The sequence below is a fragment of the Narcine bancroftii genome, chromosome 4 (genome assembly GCF_036971445.1).
Source record: "Narcine bancroftii isolate sNarBan1 chromosome 4, sNarBan1.hap1, whole genome shotgun sequence".
NCBI classification, from domain to species: Eukaryota; Metazoa; Chordata; class Chondrichthyes; order Torpediniformes; family Narcinidae; genus Narcine; species Narcine bancroftii.
The window spans coordinates 102,539,151-102,556,325 of NC_091472.1; the positions used below are offsets into that span (position 1 = coordinate 102,539,151).

General features: G+C 42.9%; 1 protein-coding gene across 3 annotated transcripts in view; it reads left to right on the plus strand.

The window, feature by feature from the left end:
- Positions 1 to 17,175, plus strand: part of sash1a (SAM and SH3 domain containing 1a) — a 202,604-nt gene that overhangs the window by 42,894 nt on the left and 142,535 nt on the right. Inside the window, exon 1 of one of the 3 annotated variants that reach the window (XM_069932256.1) lies at positions 3,498 to 3,715. The exons of 1 other annotated variant lie outside the window; for it this stretch is intronic. In XM_069932256.1, coding sequence (XP_069788357.1) covers positions 3,713 to 3,715 — 3 coding nt within the window. In that variant the 5' untranslated portion in view covers positions 3,498 to 3,712. Of the gene's footprint in view, positions 1 to 3,497; positions 3,716 to 11,508; positions 12,367 to 17,175 lie in introns of those variants that run through there. One more of the 3 variants, XM_069932255.1, reaches the window with a different exon arrangement.

The following is a 17,175-nucleotide window of genomic DNA, read 5'->3' on the forward strand; positions in this document are numbered from 1 at the left end:
CAGAATTGAACTCCATAAGGGGATTGTCCACGAAGGAGCTTACTTTTGCTGTGGTAGTGACACCCAGGGCTCTGATGACGAGGCCAACCTTGGTGTCCTCCAAGGCAAGGCCTCTGATCTGGAACTGTGACTCGGCCAGTTGTAACCAATTCCTGGGATGATTTGTCCAGAAGGGCAGCAAATGCCCGCCCACAGCGTTGGTCACAGCCGTTGCGACTGTACCGATAGTAGCATACTGCATTTAACCCATTCGAGGTGGGTTCAAAAAAACGTTGGAACTGTTGGAGTCATCATTGTAGTGTCTGCAAACAGCAGCGCTACCAAAATGAGAGACATCCACACAGCACAAGGTGAACCAGTAATTGAACTTTATTTTGAATTCCTCGCGCTGCTCAAGGAGATAGCTCACTTCCTGTGAGGGGCGTGCTGGCCTTAGGAAGTGACATCAGTGCGTTGCGATGTCATTCCCCGTCCAACGGCAGGCAACACTGAAGCAGCACTGTACCCCGGGCAATGCATGTTGCCAACCACGGGCTTCTCCTCAGAAGGGAAGTGGGGCCCGCATCATCTTGTGTAGGGCGACTGGGGCAGCGATATCTAACTGCGTGGTCGCTCGGCCCGCTACAAAACCATGCTAATTGTATGTACCTCAGTACTCTCCTGTGATGTGTCTTAAGGTGTTTTAAGATGTTATTGACAGAACGCAATAAAGAAAGAAAGGAGGGGGCTCTTCTCAGGAAGTCTGACACGTTTTGCACACACCGCCAAGTCCCTCCACATCTTCTACAGGTGCACAATCGGAAGCATCCTCTGCTGGGTGCATCACAGCAGGGTATGGGAGCTGCTCTGCTCAAGATCAGAGACCCAATAGGTAATGAATGTAACTCAGAACATCGCACAAAATTCCCTCCCCTCCATGGGCCCCACACATACCTCTCGCTGCCTCAGAAAGGCAGCCAACATAATGAAGGAGCCATCACATGACACACTCTCTTCTCCCTCTTTTCATCTGGGAGAAGAGAAGACTCAACAGCATGAAATTGTGCCCCAAACAGGTTTTTTTAATTTTTAAAATTTTTCACACTATGAACCATATTAATCAAAATACACACAAACATTTCCCTCTTAAATGTACACAGTGGCATTTTCTCCCCTTTTTCCCCCCTCCCTTCCCTCCCTCCTTCCCACCCCCCTCCAAACCCATTAAACGTTCAACATATACAATAAACCCATTAAACAATGTCATCACACAATGAAAATATACAAGAAAATTGTGTCATCTACTTTTACACACTGGGTCAGTTCATTTCGTCGTCTTCTCATTCTGTCATTTTAGGGGTGGAGGTGCGGTAGGCCCTCTCTGTTGTGTTCCATGTACGGTTCCCAAATTTGTTCGAATACTGTGACGTTATTTTTTAAATTATATGTTATTTTTTCCAATGGAATACATTTATTCATTTCCATGTACCATTGCTGTACCCTCAGGCTCTCTTCTGATTTCCAAGTTGACATTATACATTTTTTTGCTACAGCTAAGGCTATCATAATAAATCTTTTTTTTCGCTTCATCCAGTTTGAGGGCTAATTCCTTACTTCTTATATTACTTAGATCTCTGGATTTTTTGGTATGTTGCTTTTTGTGATTTTATTTAATACCCGATTTAGATCTTCCCAAAACTTTTCCACTTTCTCACATGCCCAAATTGCATGTACTGTTGTTCCCGTTTCCTTCTTACAGCGAAAACATCTATCTGATAATGTTGGATTCCATTTATTTAACTTTTGGGGTGTGATATATAGCCTGTGTAACCAATTATATTGTATCATTCGTAACCTCATATATATTATATTTTTCATAGTTCCAGAGCATAACTTTTCCTATATTTCATTTTTTTATCTTTATGTTTAAATCTTTTTCCCACTTTTGGGTTTATAGCTTATTTCAACATTTTCTTTCTCTTGCAGCTTGATGTACATGTTTTTTATAAATCTTTTAATTATCGTTGTTTCTGTAATCACATATTCAAAGCTGCTTCCTTCTGGTAATCTCAGTCTGCTTCCCAATTTGTCCTTTAAGTAGGTTTTCAGCTGGTGATATGCAAACATTGTACCATGAGTTATTCCATATTTGTTCTTCATTTGTTCAAATGACAATAAATTATTTCCCCAAAAAAAAACAATTTTCTATTCTTTTAATTCCTTTTCTCTCCCATTCTCTAAAGGAAAGGTTATCTATTGTGAAAGGGATGAGCTGATTTTGCATTAATAATAATTTTGGTAGTTGGTAATTTGTTTTTTTTCTTTCTACGTTAATCTTCTTCCATATGTTGAGTATATGGTGCAGTACTGGTGAACTTCTATATTGCACCAGTTTTTCATCCCACTTATAATGTTCTGGTACCTTCTCCCCTATTTTATCTAGCTCTATCTTCATCCAATCTGGTTTTTCCCTTGTCTGATAAAAAATCTGATAAATACCTTAATTGTGCTGCTCTATAATAATTTTTAAAGTTTGGTAGCTGCAAATCACCTTGTTTGTACCATTCTGTTAATTTATCTAACGCTATCCTCGGTTCCCCCCCCTTTCCATAAAAATTTCCTTATTATTCTCTTTAGTTCATTGAAGAATTTCTCTGTTAAGGGAATTGGTAGCGATTGAAATAGGTATTGTAACCCTGGGAAGGTATTCATTTTAATGCAATTTACCCTTCCTATCAGTGTTAGTGGTAATTCTTTCCAATGTTCTAAGTCATCCTGCAATTTCTTCATTAATGGCTGATAATTTAATTTGTATAGGTGACCTAAATTATTATCTAATACGTAGGTATCGAATTGCTTGTGTTTGCCATTTAAATGGTGATTCTTTTTTAAACTCTGTGTAATCCGCATTATTCATTGGCATCGCTTGTGCCCCAACAGGTTTGAAGACAGTTTCTTCTCTGCAGCCAGCAGGATCTACTCAACAGTGCTATCATTCTGCCCTTTCTTGTCAGAAATTGATCTTTTCATTGTAGCTCCATAAATTGTGCGAGTTACATGGCTGTATGACTGTAAGAGATAACCTGTTAGACTGCGCCCAGAAGAACCCTTCTCATTGTACCAGGAATAATAGAACAAGTACATTTAAATTTGGGTTATGCTAACAGACTTGGGCTGAATGGTGTGTTTCTGAGCTATGAGTGTTATTTAATCCAACAATCAGATAATGGAGCTTTTATGTTTGTGGTGACGTTGAGTGTAATTGTGAGGAAAGGGAGAGACTGAAAGGAGCTACAGACTTGCATACAATTTCTTTCTCAAGTAGGCGTGGCGCTTTTCTTTGCTCCAGAGTTGGGAGGTGAGTTTCTTGCCATCAGTGTGTCAGCTTTCAAGCTGCAGGTTGTGGATGGTGACAGCTTGATTTTGAGAGGGATTGGTGTGGAAGTGTCATTGGACCCAGAAAAGGAAGGGTGTTCAGGAAAGGAAGGGTGTGGGGGGGGGGGGGTGCAATAGTGTGTGGGCAGGCAGAGCCACACATGATCAGGTGAAAGAAAACACCGATCAAGAAATGAGAAGCCTCGGCAGTTACTTTGCAAGTGATTGAATTAATGCCTGCCCACCCATTCCAGTGCTCCGTCTGAAGGGACTGCAGGTGTATGTATACTCTACATGCTGTCACTCAGAGGAAGAGTAACGCCACATCAACAGAGGTGCATTTCCATTTCAATGTCGTATGGTAAGTCTGCCTTGAGCAAGGGGAGAACCTGTAAGTTTAAATGGCTCTAAGTCTTCAGAGCACAGCTCGATAAATCCCTTCAGTTTACTTTTCATTTCCTACTTTATTCTTGCCATATGTTCTTCAAATGTGCTTTGCATTTGTTTCATTTCATTAGTTTCGGGTGCAGTTGAAGTTTAACCTTGAACTGGTCTGGCCTGTTTATTCAGTTTGAGACGGAAACAATGAGAGTGAGCTTCACTGAACAATCAGGTGCACTATATTATGTGGCCACCTCCTTTCAAGAGGCTGCTTTTTGATATTGCAAGTATGTTGAGTTATATAAAAAAATGTTTGTATAACAAAGCTGCTGCGGTCTGCCTGGTCTTGTTTGGTATTTGTTCCTTTAAATCCAGCCACAGTCTAGATATACCACTGTTCAGATTCTTCAACCAACCTTATTTTGGAAATGAGCAGAAGGGTTACAGGTCTGGAAATGTACAAAGTTAAAGAAGAACAAGTTTGTACCAAGTGAATGACCTGCTGAGTTTCTGAAGCACTTTGTGACTGCAGTGGAAATAAGACCATAAGATAATAGAAGCAGAAATAGGGTATTCACCTCATTGTGTGTATCCTGCCATTCAATCATATGCTGATCCATTTTCCAACTCAGCCTCACTGCCTGGCCTTCTCCCCATAACTTCTGATGCCCTGGCTAAATAAAAACCTATCAATCTTTGTCTTAAATACACCTAATAACCTGGCCTTCATAACTGCCTGTGGCAACAAATTCCACAGATGTATCACCCTCTGGCTGAAGAAATTGATGCTTTTTAATCTTGAAGTTGTGCCCTCTTGTCCTAGACTCTCTCACATGGGAAACAACCTTTCTATATCTACTCTGTCCATGGCTTTCAACATTTGAAATGTCTCAACGAGATCCTCCTTCATTCAGAATCAGAATTTATTGTCATGAACAAGTCATGAAATTCGGTGTTTTGTGGAAACATCATAGGGCAAACATTCATATAAACCACTTTTACAACAATAAATAAACAAAACTAGTGCACGAAAAGTAAGGCAGTGCCTTTGGTTCATTGATTATTCAGGAATGTGATGGCAGCGGGGAAGAAGCTTAGGCTCCTGTATCTTTTTCCCGATGGTAGCAGAGTGAAGAAACCATGGCCTGGGTGGTGGGGGTCTTTGATGTTAACAGCTGCTTTTTTAAGACACCACCTCATATAGATGTCCTCAATGAAGTGAAGTCTGGTGCCTGTGATGTCGCAGGCCGAGTTAACAACCCTCTGGAGTTTATTCTTCCCTGAGAGTTTGCGCCTCTATACCAGGCGGTGATGCAATCAGCCAGAATGCTCTCCACGGTACACCTGTAGAAGTTTCCATGAGTTTTCGGTGACATACCGAATCTCCTCAAACTCCACACAAAGTATAGCTGCTGGTGAGCCTTTGGTTTTGCAAAAGGTGAATGCAAGATTGTTGCTATGACACCACTCAATGAGCTAATCTATCTCCCTCCTGTATGTTTCTTCATTGCCATTTGTGATTCTGCTGACAACTGTGGTGTGATCGGCAAATTTGTACATAGCTTGGGGGAATTGTGCCTGGCCTCACAGTCATGGGTGTGTAATGAGAAGAGCACTGGGCTAAGCACGCATCCTTGGGGTGTGCCTGTGGTTTTTTTTTTTTTTTTTTTTTTTAAATTTTTTAATTTTTTATTTTTCACACCATAAATCACAATAGCCATGATATACACTTTTTCTTTTCCACACATTTACAGTGACTTTTTCTCCCTCCCCCCTCCCTCCTCCCAAGCCACCCCCCCATCCCTCCCCCCTCTCATCCATTTTAGTTATACAATCTAGGTTGCATTAATTCAGTTAGACAATGTTGTCATTCAACAAAAATACACCAGAAATTCTACTGAGTCCATTTTTTTCTTCTCTTCTTCTTCCATCAACTTAGGTAATGTTTGTTCCCGGTAGGTTTTCGCTATTGTATTTAATGTAAGGCTCCCATACTTGTTCGAATATTTCAATATTATTTCTTAAACTATATGTTATTTTTTCTAATGGAATACATTTATTCATTTCTATATACCATTGTTGTATTTTCAAATTATCTTCCAATTTCCAGGTTGACATAATACATTTTTTTGCTACAGCTAGGGCTATCTTAACAAATCTTTTTTGTGCATCCTCCAAGTCAATTCCAAATTCTTTATTTTTTATGTTACTTAGGAGAAAGATCTCTGGATTCTTTGGTATATTGTTTTCTGTTATTTTATTTAATATCTGATTGAGATCATCCCAAAATTTTTCTACTCTCTCACATGTCCAGATTGCATGAATTGTTGTTCCCCTTTCTTTTTTACATCGAAAACATCTATCAGATACTGTTGGGTCCCATTTATTTAACTTTTGCGGTGTAATGTATAGTCTGTGTAACCAATTATATTGTATCATACGCAGCCTCGTATTTATTGTATTTCTCATCGTTCCAGAGCATAACTTCTCCCATGTTTCCTTTTTTATCTTTATGTTTAAATCTTGTTCCCATTTTTGTTTAGTTTTACCATTTGTTTCCTCATTTTCCTTTTCTTGCAGTTTAATATACATATTTTTTATAAATCTTTTGATTAACATTGTATCTGTAATCACATATTCAAGGTTACTTCCCTCTGGTAAACTCAAGTTGCTTCCTAATTTATCTTTCAAGTAGGATCTCAGTTGGTAATATGCCAGCGCTGTATCTCCCGTTATATTGTACTTATCTCTCATTTGTTCAAAGGATAAGAATCTACTTCCTGAAAAACAATTTTCTATTCTTTTAATCCCTTTTTTTTCCCATTTTCTAAAGGCAAGGTTGTCTATTGTAAAAGGGAGTAGCTTATTTTGCGTCAATATTAGTTTTGGTATTTGGTAATTTATTTTATTTCTTTCTACATGTATCTTCTTCCATATATTGAGGAGATGGTGTAATACTGGAGAAGTTCTATGTTGTACCAATTTTTCGTCCCATTTATATAATATGTGTTCAGGTATCTTTTCCCCTATTTTATCTAATTCTAGTCTCGTCCAGTCTGGTTTTTCCCTTGTTTGATAAAAATCTGATAGGTACCTTAATTGTGCGGCTCTATAATAATTTTTGAAGTTTGGCAATTGTAAGCCTCCTTGTTTATACCATTCTGTTAATTTGTCTAGTGCTATCCTCGGTTTCCCCCCTCTCCATAAAAATCTCCTTATTATTTTCTTTAACTCTTTGAAGAATTTTTCTGTCAGTTGTATTGGCAATGCCTGAAATAAGTATAGTATCCTTGGAAAAATGTTCATTTTAATACAGTTTATCCTTCCTATCAGTGTTAGTGGTAGCTCTTTCCAATGCTCTAAATCGTCCTGTAATTTTTTCATTAGTGGATTGTAATTGAGTTTATATAATTGGCCTAGATTTTTGTTTATTTGCACACCTAGGTATCTTATTGCCTGCGTTTGCCATCTGAATGGGGATTCCTCCTTAAATTTTGAGAAATCCGCGTTATTCATAGGCATTGCTTCACTTTTATTTACGTTTATCTTGTATCCCGACACTTCTCCATATTCCTTCAATTTCTTATATAGTTCTTTTATTGATAGTTCTGGTTCTGTTAAGTACACTATCACATCATCCGCAAACAGACTGATTTTATATTCCCTGTCTTTTATTTTTATTCCTTTTATATTATTATCTCTTCTTATCGATTCTGCTAGTGGGGTGTGCCTGTGTTGATGATCAGTGAGGAGGAGGCTTTGTTTCCAATTCGTGCCGACTGCGGTCTTTTGCTTGAGGAAGTCAAGGATCCAGTTGCAGAATAGGGGTGCAGAGGCCCAGAGTTTATAGCTTCTTGACCAGCACTGAGGGAATAATGGTATTGAAGGCCGAGCTGTAGTCGATGAAGAGTAGGCGTATGTATGAGTTGGCTTTCGAGGTGATACTCCTAAATTCCCATAAATACAGCCCAAGCGCTGTCAAATGCTTCTTGTATGATAACCCTGTTATTCCTGGAATCATCCGAGTGAATCCTCTCCAAAGTGAGCACATCCTTTCTTAAATGAGGAACCCAAAAATGCTCAATTCTCCAGGTGAGTTCTCACCAGTATGTTATAGAGCCTCAACATCACACCCCTGCTCTTATATTTTCTTCCTCTTGAAATAAATGCTGGCATTGGATTTGCCTTCTTCCCCACCATCTCAACCTGCAAATTTACCTGCAGGTTATCCTAACGAGTACTCCCAGGTTCCTTTACATCTGGGTAGTTTCAATTTTCTCCCCATTTAAAAAAAATAGCCTGCTAGTTTTTTTTTAAACCAAAGCACATGACCATACACCTTCTGACATATTTATTTTGCCACTCCTCTGCCCATTCACCTAATCCAATGTTTCTTCTACACTACCTCCTCCCCCACCTATCTTTGTATCTTATCCACAAAGCTAATTATTCCATAATCCAAATCATTAATATACGACATACAAAGAAGCGGCCCCAACACCGGCCGACCCCTGTGGGTATTGAATATGATCCCTGTATCCAGACTCTACTTCCTGTCCACCAGCCAATAATCTACATACACTAGTACATTTCCTGTTATACCTTGAGCTCTTGTTAAGTAGCCTCATGTGTGGCACCTTGTCAAATGCCTTTTGAAAATCCACTGCATCTCCCTTATCCAGCCTCCTTGTTTCAACATGAAGACGAATGTAAAATACTCATTGAGTTCCTCTTCCATTTCCTTCTCTCCCATTATTTCTCTAGCATCATTCTTTAGTGGTCTCACCTCACCTCTCTTATTCTTTATATACTTGAAAAGCTTTTTGTATTCTCTTCAATATTATTTTCTAGCCTACCTTCATATTTTCTGTCCGTATGAGTATTTTGGTTACCTTCTGTAAGTTTTTAAAAAACTTCCCAATCCTCAATCTTTCCACTAATTTTTGCTTCCTTGTATGCCCACTCTTTTGATTTCATATTGTACAAGTTATATACAAACAAATTGATAAGATTGGTACAATCTCTTCACAACGGGTATCTCAAAATGAAGATTGTTTAAGTTGAAGGAGATTATGGAAGAAAGGATATGGCTACTTTGGGTAAAAACAATGTTGCTCTTCACCAATAATTTTGATTAGTTCTATATGGCTGTGGGATAGGGATCTGAAGATGTCGACACAATGATGATGAAGGAAGAGGGTGAGCTTTGTGAGTCAGAATGGTGGGTCATATGAAGGGGAGCATGCAGGTGGTGGCATTCTGCTTAACTGCTACCATAGGTCATTGGGTTGGGAGATGCTGTTGGAGTAGTCTGGGTTAGTGACTGCACTGCCTATTCTGGGCAGTATGCACTTTAGCTCATGTGCACCACAGGAAGTGAGTATTTGGAGTGGAAGGTGAGTGGCCTGACAAGCAAGCTGCTGAGGGAGGCTGAAGGCTGATCAAATCGAGGGATACTAAACCATGAGGGAAATTGATAAGGTGAGTAGTCACGGTCTTTTCCTCCAGGCAGGGAAGTCTAAAACTGAAGGGTAGGTATAAGATGAGGGAGGGAAAGGTTGAAAACGGATTTGAGGGATAACCTTTTCACATAGTGGCTGGCGAAGGTCGAGGTAGGTACAACTGGGAAGCTTTATAAAGATATACAGCTCAGTAAAACAGGTCCTTCTGACCCATGAGCTCTTGGACCCCAAATTAACCTTGTAATCCCGTACATTTTTGGAGTATAGGAGGAAACTGAAGCACCCAGAGGAAATCCACTCAAGATATGGGGAGAACATGCAAACTCCTTACAATCAACGGCAGATTCCAGCCCAGGTCACTGGTGCTGTAATAACATTAAATTTGGCCAGGATTAAAGGGATAAGGACAAGACAGGGGGAAGAGGAACTAACTCAGGTGGGCATTTTAGGCAGATTGGTGAGTTGGGCTGAAGGGACTGTTTCTGTGGGGTCTATCTCTATAAGTTGTGTTTGTGGTTCAAGAAAATCAAAGATGACACATGTTGAAAAGTAAAATTCAGTGAGAAAAGGCAAACAAGAGAGACTGCTGGGCTGGAGTGCATTTTGGATGGGATTGACCATTTAAACTTGTAAATGGTGTGTCAATTTTGGATTCAGATTTATTGTCAGAGAACATACATGACATCACATACAACCCTGAGATTCTTTTTCCTGCAGGTGAGGCAGAATTAGTGCAAAAAGAACCCACAATGTATACATGTGAACAAATAACGAATGTCAACAAACTGTGCAATACAGAGAATTTTTAAAAAATCAGTAAAGTGCAAGAGTCCCTGATTGAGTTTGTTGATGAGTCTGATGGTGGGGGGAAGCAGCTGTTCCTGAACCTGGTGGTGCAAGTCTTTATGGCACCTATACCTCTTTCCTGATGACAGCAGCAAGAACAGAGTATGCCCTGAGTGGTGTGGCTCGTTGATGATTGCTGCTGCTCTCTGATGGCAGTGTTCCCTGTAGATGTTCTGGATAGTGAGGAGGGTTTTGCCTGTGATGTCCTGGGCTGCGTTCACTACCTTTTGCAGGGCTTTATGCTCGGGGGTATTGGTGTCCCCATACCAGACTGGGATGCAACTAATCAGCACACTTTCCATCCCACCTCTAAGAAATTTGCCAGGGTTTCTGGCATCATACCAAACCTCTGCAAACTCCTGAGGAAGTCGAGGTGCTGATGTGCACAATGCCATTGGTGTGTTGGGTCCAGGAAAGATCCTCTTCAGATAGTGACCCCCAAGAACTTATTTGCTCACCCTCTGATTACTGGATTCCTTTCCTGAAGTCAACAATCAGCTCCTTGATTTTGGTGACACTGTTCAGCCAAATTTTCAATCTTCCTCCGATATGTTGACTCATCTCCTTCCTTTAGACACTGTACCGTAATAGGAAACTTATTAGAAAAAAAGGCACACAGCATGGTAACAGGCCATTTCGGCTCATGAGTCTGTGCCACCCAATGAACCGACAACCCCCGGTACATTTTGAACAGTGGGAGGAAACCAGGGAAACACCCACAGACATGGGGAGCTTTCCTTCCAGAAAGCGCGGATTTCAAACCCTGGTCCTGCTTGCTGGAGCCGTCAAGGCTCACCGCCACGGCTCAACGTGCCACCCTCTTCATGTGAATTATTTTTGAATGAATGTGATTTTTTTGGGGGATCACTGAATAAGCTCCCTTTGTTGAAGGAAATAAACACAATAGAGACTGCAGAAGCTGGAGCAACACACCCCAGGCTGGAGGAACTCAGCGGGTCAGACAACATCCAATGACTGGATGCTCACAGCCAGTCAACATCGCCGCCGGAAAACCAGGGAAGGCTGACTGCTTCCTTCCTCCAGCCTGTTGTGTGGTGCTCAGTGAGGGGAGCGTCGTCCTCCACTGACTTCTCCTGCAGTAAGTTGCTGCGTGGAATTTGTAAGCAATTTCACCACAATAATAATTAATCAGCATAAAGATAAAATCGTAACTTTCTGAGAAAGCCACCTGATTTGTTCCACTCCTCTCATCATTGCTTCCCCTTTGCGAGGGGATGCCATTTCTCGTCTGAAATTAACCATTGAATCTAACTCCAGCGCCCTTTCCGTCATCCCTGGCGACAACCGACTGCCTGAAAAGAATCCTCGTCAACTCTCGTGCTTTCTTATCCAGCCAGTTATCTTCAATCTGTGTTCACTCTGATTGCCGGCAAGGGGGAGGGGAACAGCTTCTCCTTGGAACCTCGTCCCACCATTCCACACTGTGCCTGAGGCTTCTTAATCAGTCCGAACCTCGCAACTTGTGGCCCGCGGCCGGTCTCCGGGCTGCAGGAGTTTTCGGGCTGCCGTGGCGAGTGAACCGGTACGGACTTGAAGGGCCGACATGGCCTGTTTCTGTGCTGTAAACAGTTATATGGTTATATATGAGCACTCGGCCAAACAGATGCAACGCGTTGCAATTATTCCTGAGCAGCGTCTGACATCAGAGCCGCTTTTGTAGACCAAGTACTGATGTGGGAGGGGGTGCGGAGGAAGCAGGCGGGAGAGTCCATTTGGTCCGGGAGCCGGGATGTCTGTTAACCCTGCGGCACCTAGGGCTATCTTGTCTTCAGCCTCGTTGAGTGAAATGCTGTCCTTCGAGGGAACGTCCAGAGCGGGTGAACGGTGAAGCAGAACCCCGCAGGGATCGGGCTGAAGACCCAGTGAGCGGTGGGCGAAATGTTTGCTCCCACCCCCCCATCTCCTCCTTGTCTTTCCCTGTCCTCAGACATCTGGCGAAGTGCTGGACAAACTTTGAGAGAGGAGTTGCAGAAGTGACAGGCGCTGGGGTGCGCCCGATGCCCCCGGAGCGTGGCCAGAGGAAGGGCAGCCCCGCTCGCTGAAGCTCGTCCGGAGGAAACTGGCCGCCTGTTGCAGGGATTGAGAGGCGGAGCGAGCAATGGCAAGGAGCTTCGGAGGAGCGTGATCCGCTTAGCGCTGCGCCCCCTGCCCTCCCTTCCTCCCACGGAATCTTGGTCGCAAACTGTTGGCGATCGGATAAGACATGGAGGAAAATACGAGCGGTGTCTCCGTGCCTCAGTCCCCCTCGGCCGGGCTGCCCGAAGCCTTCTGCACCCTCTGGAGCGATGTAATGGGAATGCTGGTGAGTTGGGGAAGGGAGGGGAGGGGGTTGCCACTTCGGAAGCTTCGATTGTGCAGAGACTTCCTTAAGGGGAGAAACCAAAGGAAATCCAGTCAGCAAATCGCTTGAATCTCCACCAAAACTGTTTCCTATCTCACTTTCTTCCATAATTATTCGAGTCAATTTGGAGATCTTGTGTGATCAGTTGACGAACTCTTTCCACTTGGGCTCATTCTAGTTTGGTACAATGTTGCTACCATCGGTTCTCGAGAGGTTCAAGGGTGAACTGTGGTCAACAAGGTCGAAGCATCATCTTCTTTGCTCTCGGTCGCTGATAGCAATTAGAACAGGTTTCCATCGCGTGTGCAGGTATTCGATATTGGAAAAATAGTAGTCAGTTCCAGGGCGTTCGGTTATCTAACGCATGGTTATTAATAGATTAAATGTGTTCGTGCATCTGTCACTGTTGTCAGGGTCCAAACTTGATATTGACGGGGGGGGGGGGGGGGGGGGGAACATGGGAATCTCTTGGTGTTATTGAAATTAGTTTGGATGTGTTCATCTGAGAGAGCACGCCGGTCGCTAGTTTAACTCATTGTTCGACAGCTCTGCTGCTCTGACAATGGATTCTGATCTCCAGTGGCCTGTTCCAAATCTTCAGTAAAAGTGCACCTGGATATCTGTCACTGCCCCTTGTGTTGTGGGATCTCTCCGTGTTACCAGCATAGCTCTTTCCATTTCACTATAGCAGTTATAAAATCAGGTTTACAGCATTGAGGGGCCATTCAGCCCATCCTATCACTGGTGAACAAAAGAGCGTGAAGCAAGGCTGTGTTCTGGCACCAACCCTCTTTTCAATCTTCTTCAGCATGATGCTGAACCAAGCCATGAAAGACCCCAACAATGAAGACGCTGTTTATATCCGGTACCGCACGGATGGCAGTCTCTTCAATCTGAGGCGCCTGCAAGCTCACACCAAGACACAAGAGAAACTTGTCCGTGAACTACTCTTTGCAGACGATGCCGCTTTAGTTGCCCATTCAGAGCCAGCTCTTCAGCGCTTGACGTCCTGCTTTGCGGAAACTGCCAAAATGTTTGGCCTGGAAGTCAGCCTGAAGAAAACTGAGGTCCTCCATCAGCCAGCTCCCCACCATGATTACCAGCCCCCCCACATCTCCATCGGGCACACAAAACTCAAAACGGTCAACCAGTTTACCTATCTCGGCTGCACCATTTCATCAGATGCAAGGATCGACAATGAGATAGACAACAGACTCGCCAAGGCAAATAGCGCCTTTGGAAGACTACACAAAAGAGTCTGGAAAAACAACCAACTGAAAAACCTCACAAAGATAAGCGTATACAGAGCCGTTGTCATACCCACACTCCTGTTCGGCTCCGAATCATGGGTCCTCTACCGGCACCACCTACGGCTCCTAGAACGCTTCCACCAGCGTTGTCTCCGCTCCATCCTTAACATCCATTGGAGCGCTTACATCCCTAACGTCGAAGTACTCGAGATGGCAGAGGTCGACAGCATCGAGTCCACGCTGCTGAAGATCCAGCTGCGCTGGATGGGTCACGTCTCCAGAATGGAGGACCATCGCCTTCCCAAGATCGTGTTATATGGCGAGCTCTCCACTGGCCACCGTGACAGAGGTGCACCAAAGAAAAGGTACAAGGACTGCCTAAAGAAATCTCTTGGTGCCTGCCACATTGACCACCGCCACTGGGCTGATAACGCCTCAAACCGTGCATCTTGGCGCCTCACAGTTTGGCGGGCAGCAACCTCCTTTGAAGAAGACCGCAGAGCCCACCTCACTGACAAAAGGCAAAGGAGGAAAAACCCAACACCCAACCCCAACCAACCAATTTTCCCCTGCAACCGCTGCAATCGTGTCTGCCTGTCCCGCATCGGACTTGTCAGCCACAAACAAGCCTGCAGCTGACGTGGACTTTTTACCCCCTCCATAAATCTTCGTCCGCGAAGCCAAGCCAAAGAAGGAGTATCTTATGGTTAGGGTGGTAAGGCGAGATTCAAGATTCTAATAGTCATTGGATAAGAACTGTCCCTGAACATAGGGGTGCTAGACTATAGGCTTCTTCCCTTCTGCCTGAAGGTAGCAGCAAAAAAAAAGGTTGTGACGAAAGTGATGGGGTCCTTTGTGACGTTGGCTGCCTCCTTGAAGCAGTGCCTTACATAGATGCCTTCAATGGAAGGGAGATTTGAGCCTGTTGTGGACTTGGCTCTGTTTGTTACTCTCTATATACATTGAACTGAGAATTGTTACAGCACAGTACAGGTCCTTCATCCCACAGTGTTGTGCCAACCTATATAAATTTACTTCACAAACAATCTAATCCTTCCCTCCCTCACAGCCCATATTTCTCTATTTTTCTTGCATCCATGTGCCAATTCAAGAGTCTTTGGATTTTTCCTAGAGGACCTGCCTCCACCACCAACCTTGTCGATGTATTCCAGGCACCCACCACATTCTGTGTATTTTTAAAAAATCATACCTCTGACATCTCCCCTGAACTTTGTTCCACTCACATTAAACAGAAATCTTCTGGTATTTGTTATTGTTGCTGTGGGGGGAAAACCTGTTGGCTGTCTATGCTCCTCATAATCTATATACCTCTATTGTCACCTCTCATCCATTGCTCCAAAGAGAAAGATCCCACTTCAGTCAGCCTTGCTTCATATGGTATGTTCTCCAATCCAGGCAACATCCTAGTAAATCTCCACTGCACCCTTTCTAAAGTTTCCACATTCTTCTTATAATGAGGTGAAATAACTGAACACAGTACTCCAAGTGTGATCCAAATTTAGTCTTCTAGAGCGGCAACATTACCTCACAGCTTTTGAACTCCTGTTTCTGGACACTTAAATTCCAAAACTAGGCTGTGATGCAACAGGTCAGTATACTTTCCACAGTGAGCCTGCAGATGTTGAGATAGAGTATTTGACAATACGCTATATCTCCTCAGACTTCTTAGCAGTGTTATCATTTTGATGCATTTACTAGTTCAGTTCAAATGTGTTCAGGTATTTGACACCCAATTGGCAGTGGTTGGTTCATCTATGTTCAGCACATTGTTACTCATAGTTAATTCCCTTATTTTCAGCTATTTGAGAGACTGTCACCAATGGTCAGTTCAAGTATGTTCATCTACTTGACAATCTTGGCAGGAGTTGATTTCTGTATTTTGATGCCCAGTGACCAGTCGTATGTTTGGGAGTGCTCAGGCAGAGAAGTAGTTAGTTTGAGCATTACTAGGCCTGTGTTGCATTATTCATTGTGGTTGGTTTATGGATGTTTAAGTCTCTCCAAGTCTATTCAGAACGACAGTTGAGGAGTTTGCAGGATCTTTTGCATGGTTATCAATGATCAGTTTCTTGTGTTCGACCTGCTGACAGAAAGTTACTAACAAGTGTGCACATGTACCCTCAATGTCACAAGCAGAGAATTCAAAAGTCTTTGGTTATCTGATGTACCCTTTGGAACTGCCAGTTTGCACATATTTGATGCTTTTGCCATTGGTTTGTTGGAGAAATTTGAAGACATATTTCAGCCAGATGTGTTGGTATCTGATGCACTGTACAATGCTCATTCGGGCATGTTTCATACCTGACATGCTTTTATTGGCTAATTTATGAATGCCTGGCGTCTGATGCACAGTTAATGTTTACTTTAAACCTCCTGGTTGATGAATGCTCAGGTATCTGAGGAACTGTTATGAAGTCAATTCGAGCAGGTCCCACTTCAGATGCACTTTTACCAATGGTCATTTAGTTGATGCCAGTTCGGATGTGCAACAGACTTTTTTTTATGTTAATTTCTCTCCTCTTAATGGAAATGACAAACTGTCAATTTGAGTCTTTTCAGCTCACTGGCACATTCTCACTTATGGTCAATTGGAAATATGTTTTTTGTGAAGTGTTGGGAGCATTTAGTTTGTGAGTATTTGGATATTTGATGGATTGCTTTTAACATTTCACAGGTGTTCAGGTAACTGATGCATTCTAACTACTGGGCAGCTGGGACTATTGCTCAGCTCATGTTTATACAGGCATTATCTGCCTGAGTATATTTGTTATATTCACACATTGAGATACCTTAACTGACTGACCTTGGGAAACAATGTGTCAAAGATCTGAATTTGTGTGCCTTGAACCCATATTCTGTTGATTGGTTCACTATGTCACGACTTTTAAGGTGAAATGGGAAAGTTTAAAGGATATGTGCAGGGCAAGTTTTTGCCTAGAATATACAGCCAGGTAAGATGGCAGAAACAAAGGTGTGTGGAGAAGGATACAAGGGTCCTTGCCATGCTTCATCCCCATCAACATTGTGACAGAGGGGTCTCTGATTTACAGGTTGTTCCCTGGGATCTGCAGAGAGTGGATCCAGAGCAGCTGGAAGATCATCAACTCTATGAAAGGCAACCTTTTCTCTGGCCTAAATCTGTTGGTCTTCCAGCACAGCGAGATGGTGGTGGGGGAATACTAACTGGCACACTGCAGGAAGACATGCCGAGGATGCATTGAAGCTTGTTGGAGCCAACTCGAGGGCTTTGTGGGGAAGGACCACAGTCTAGAGTCCTGCCAGATATTGGGGGCCAAGATTGGTGGGAAGCCCTTCATACTATAGAAATGTCCTGTCCCACCTGGATTACAGTGCCCCATATTGCCAGGCTGATGTTCATTGACTTCAGCTCATAATTAAATACGATCATACCTCAGGGGCTCATTGAGAAGTTGTCCTTACTGGGACTCAACACCCCTCTCTCTAACAGGATTCTGGACTTCCTAATGGAAAGACCACA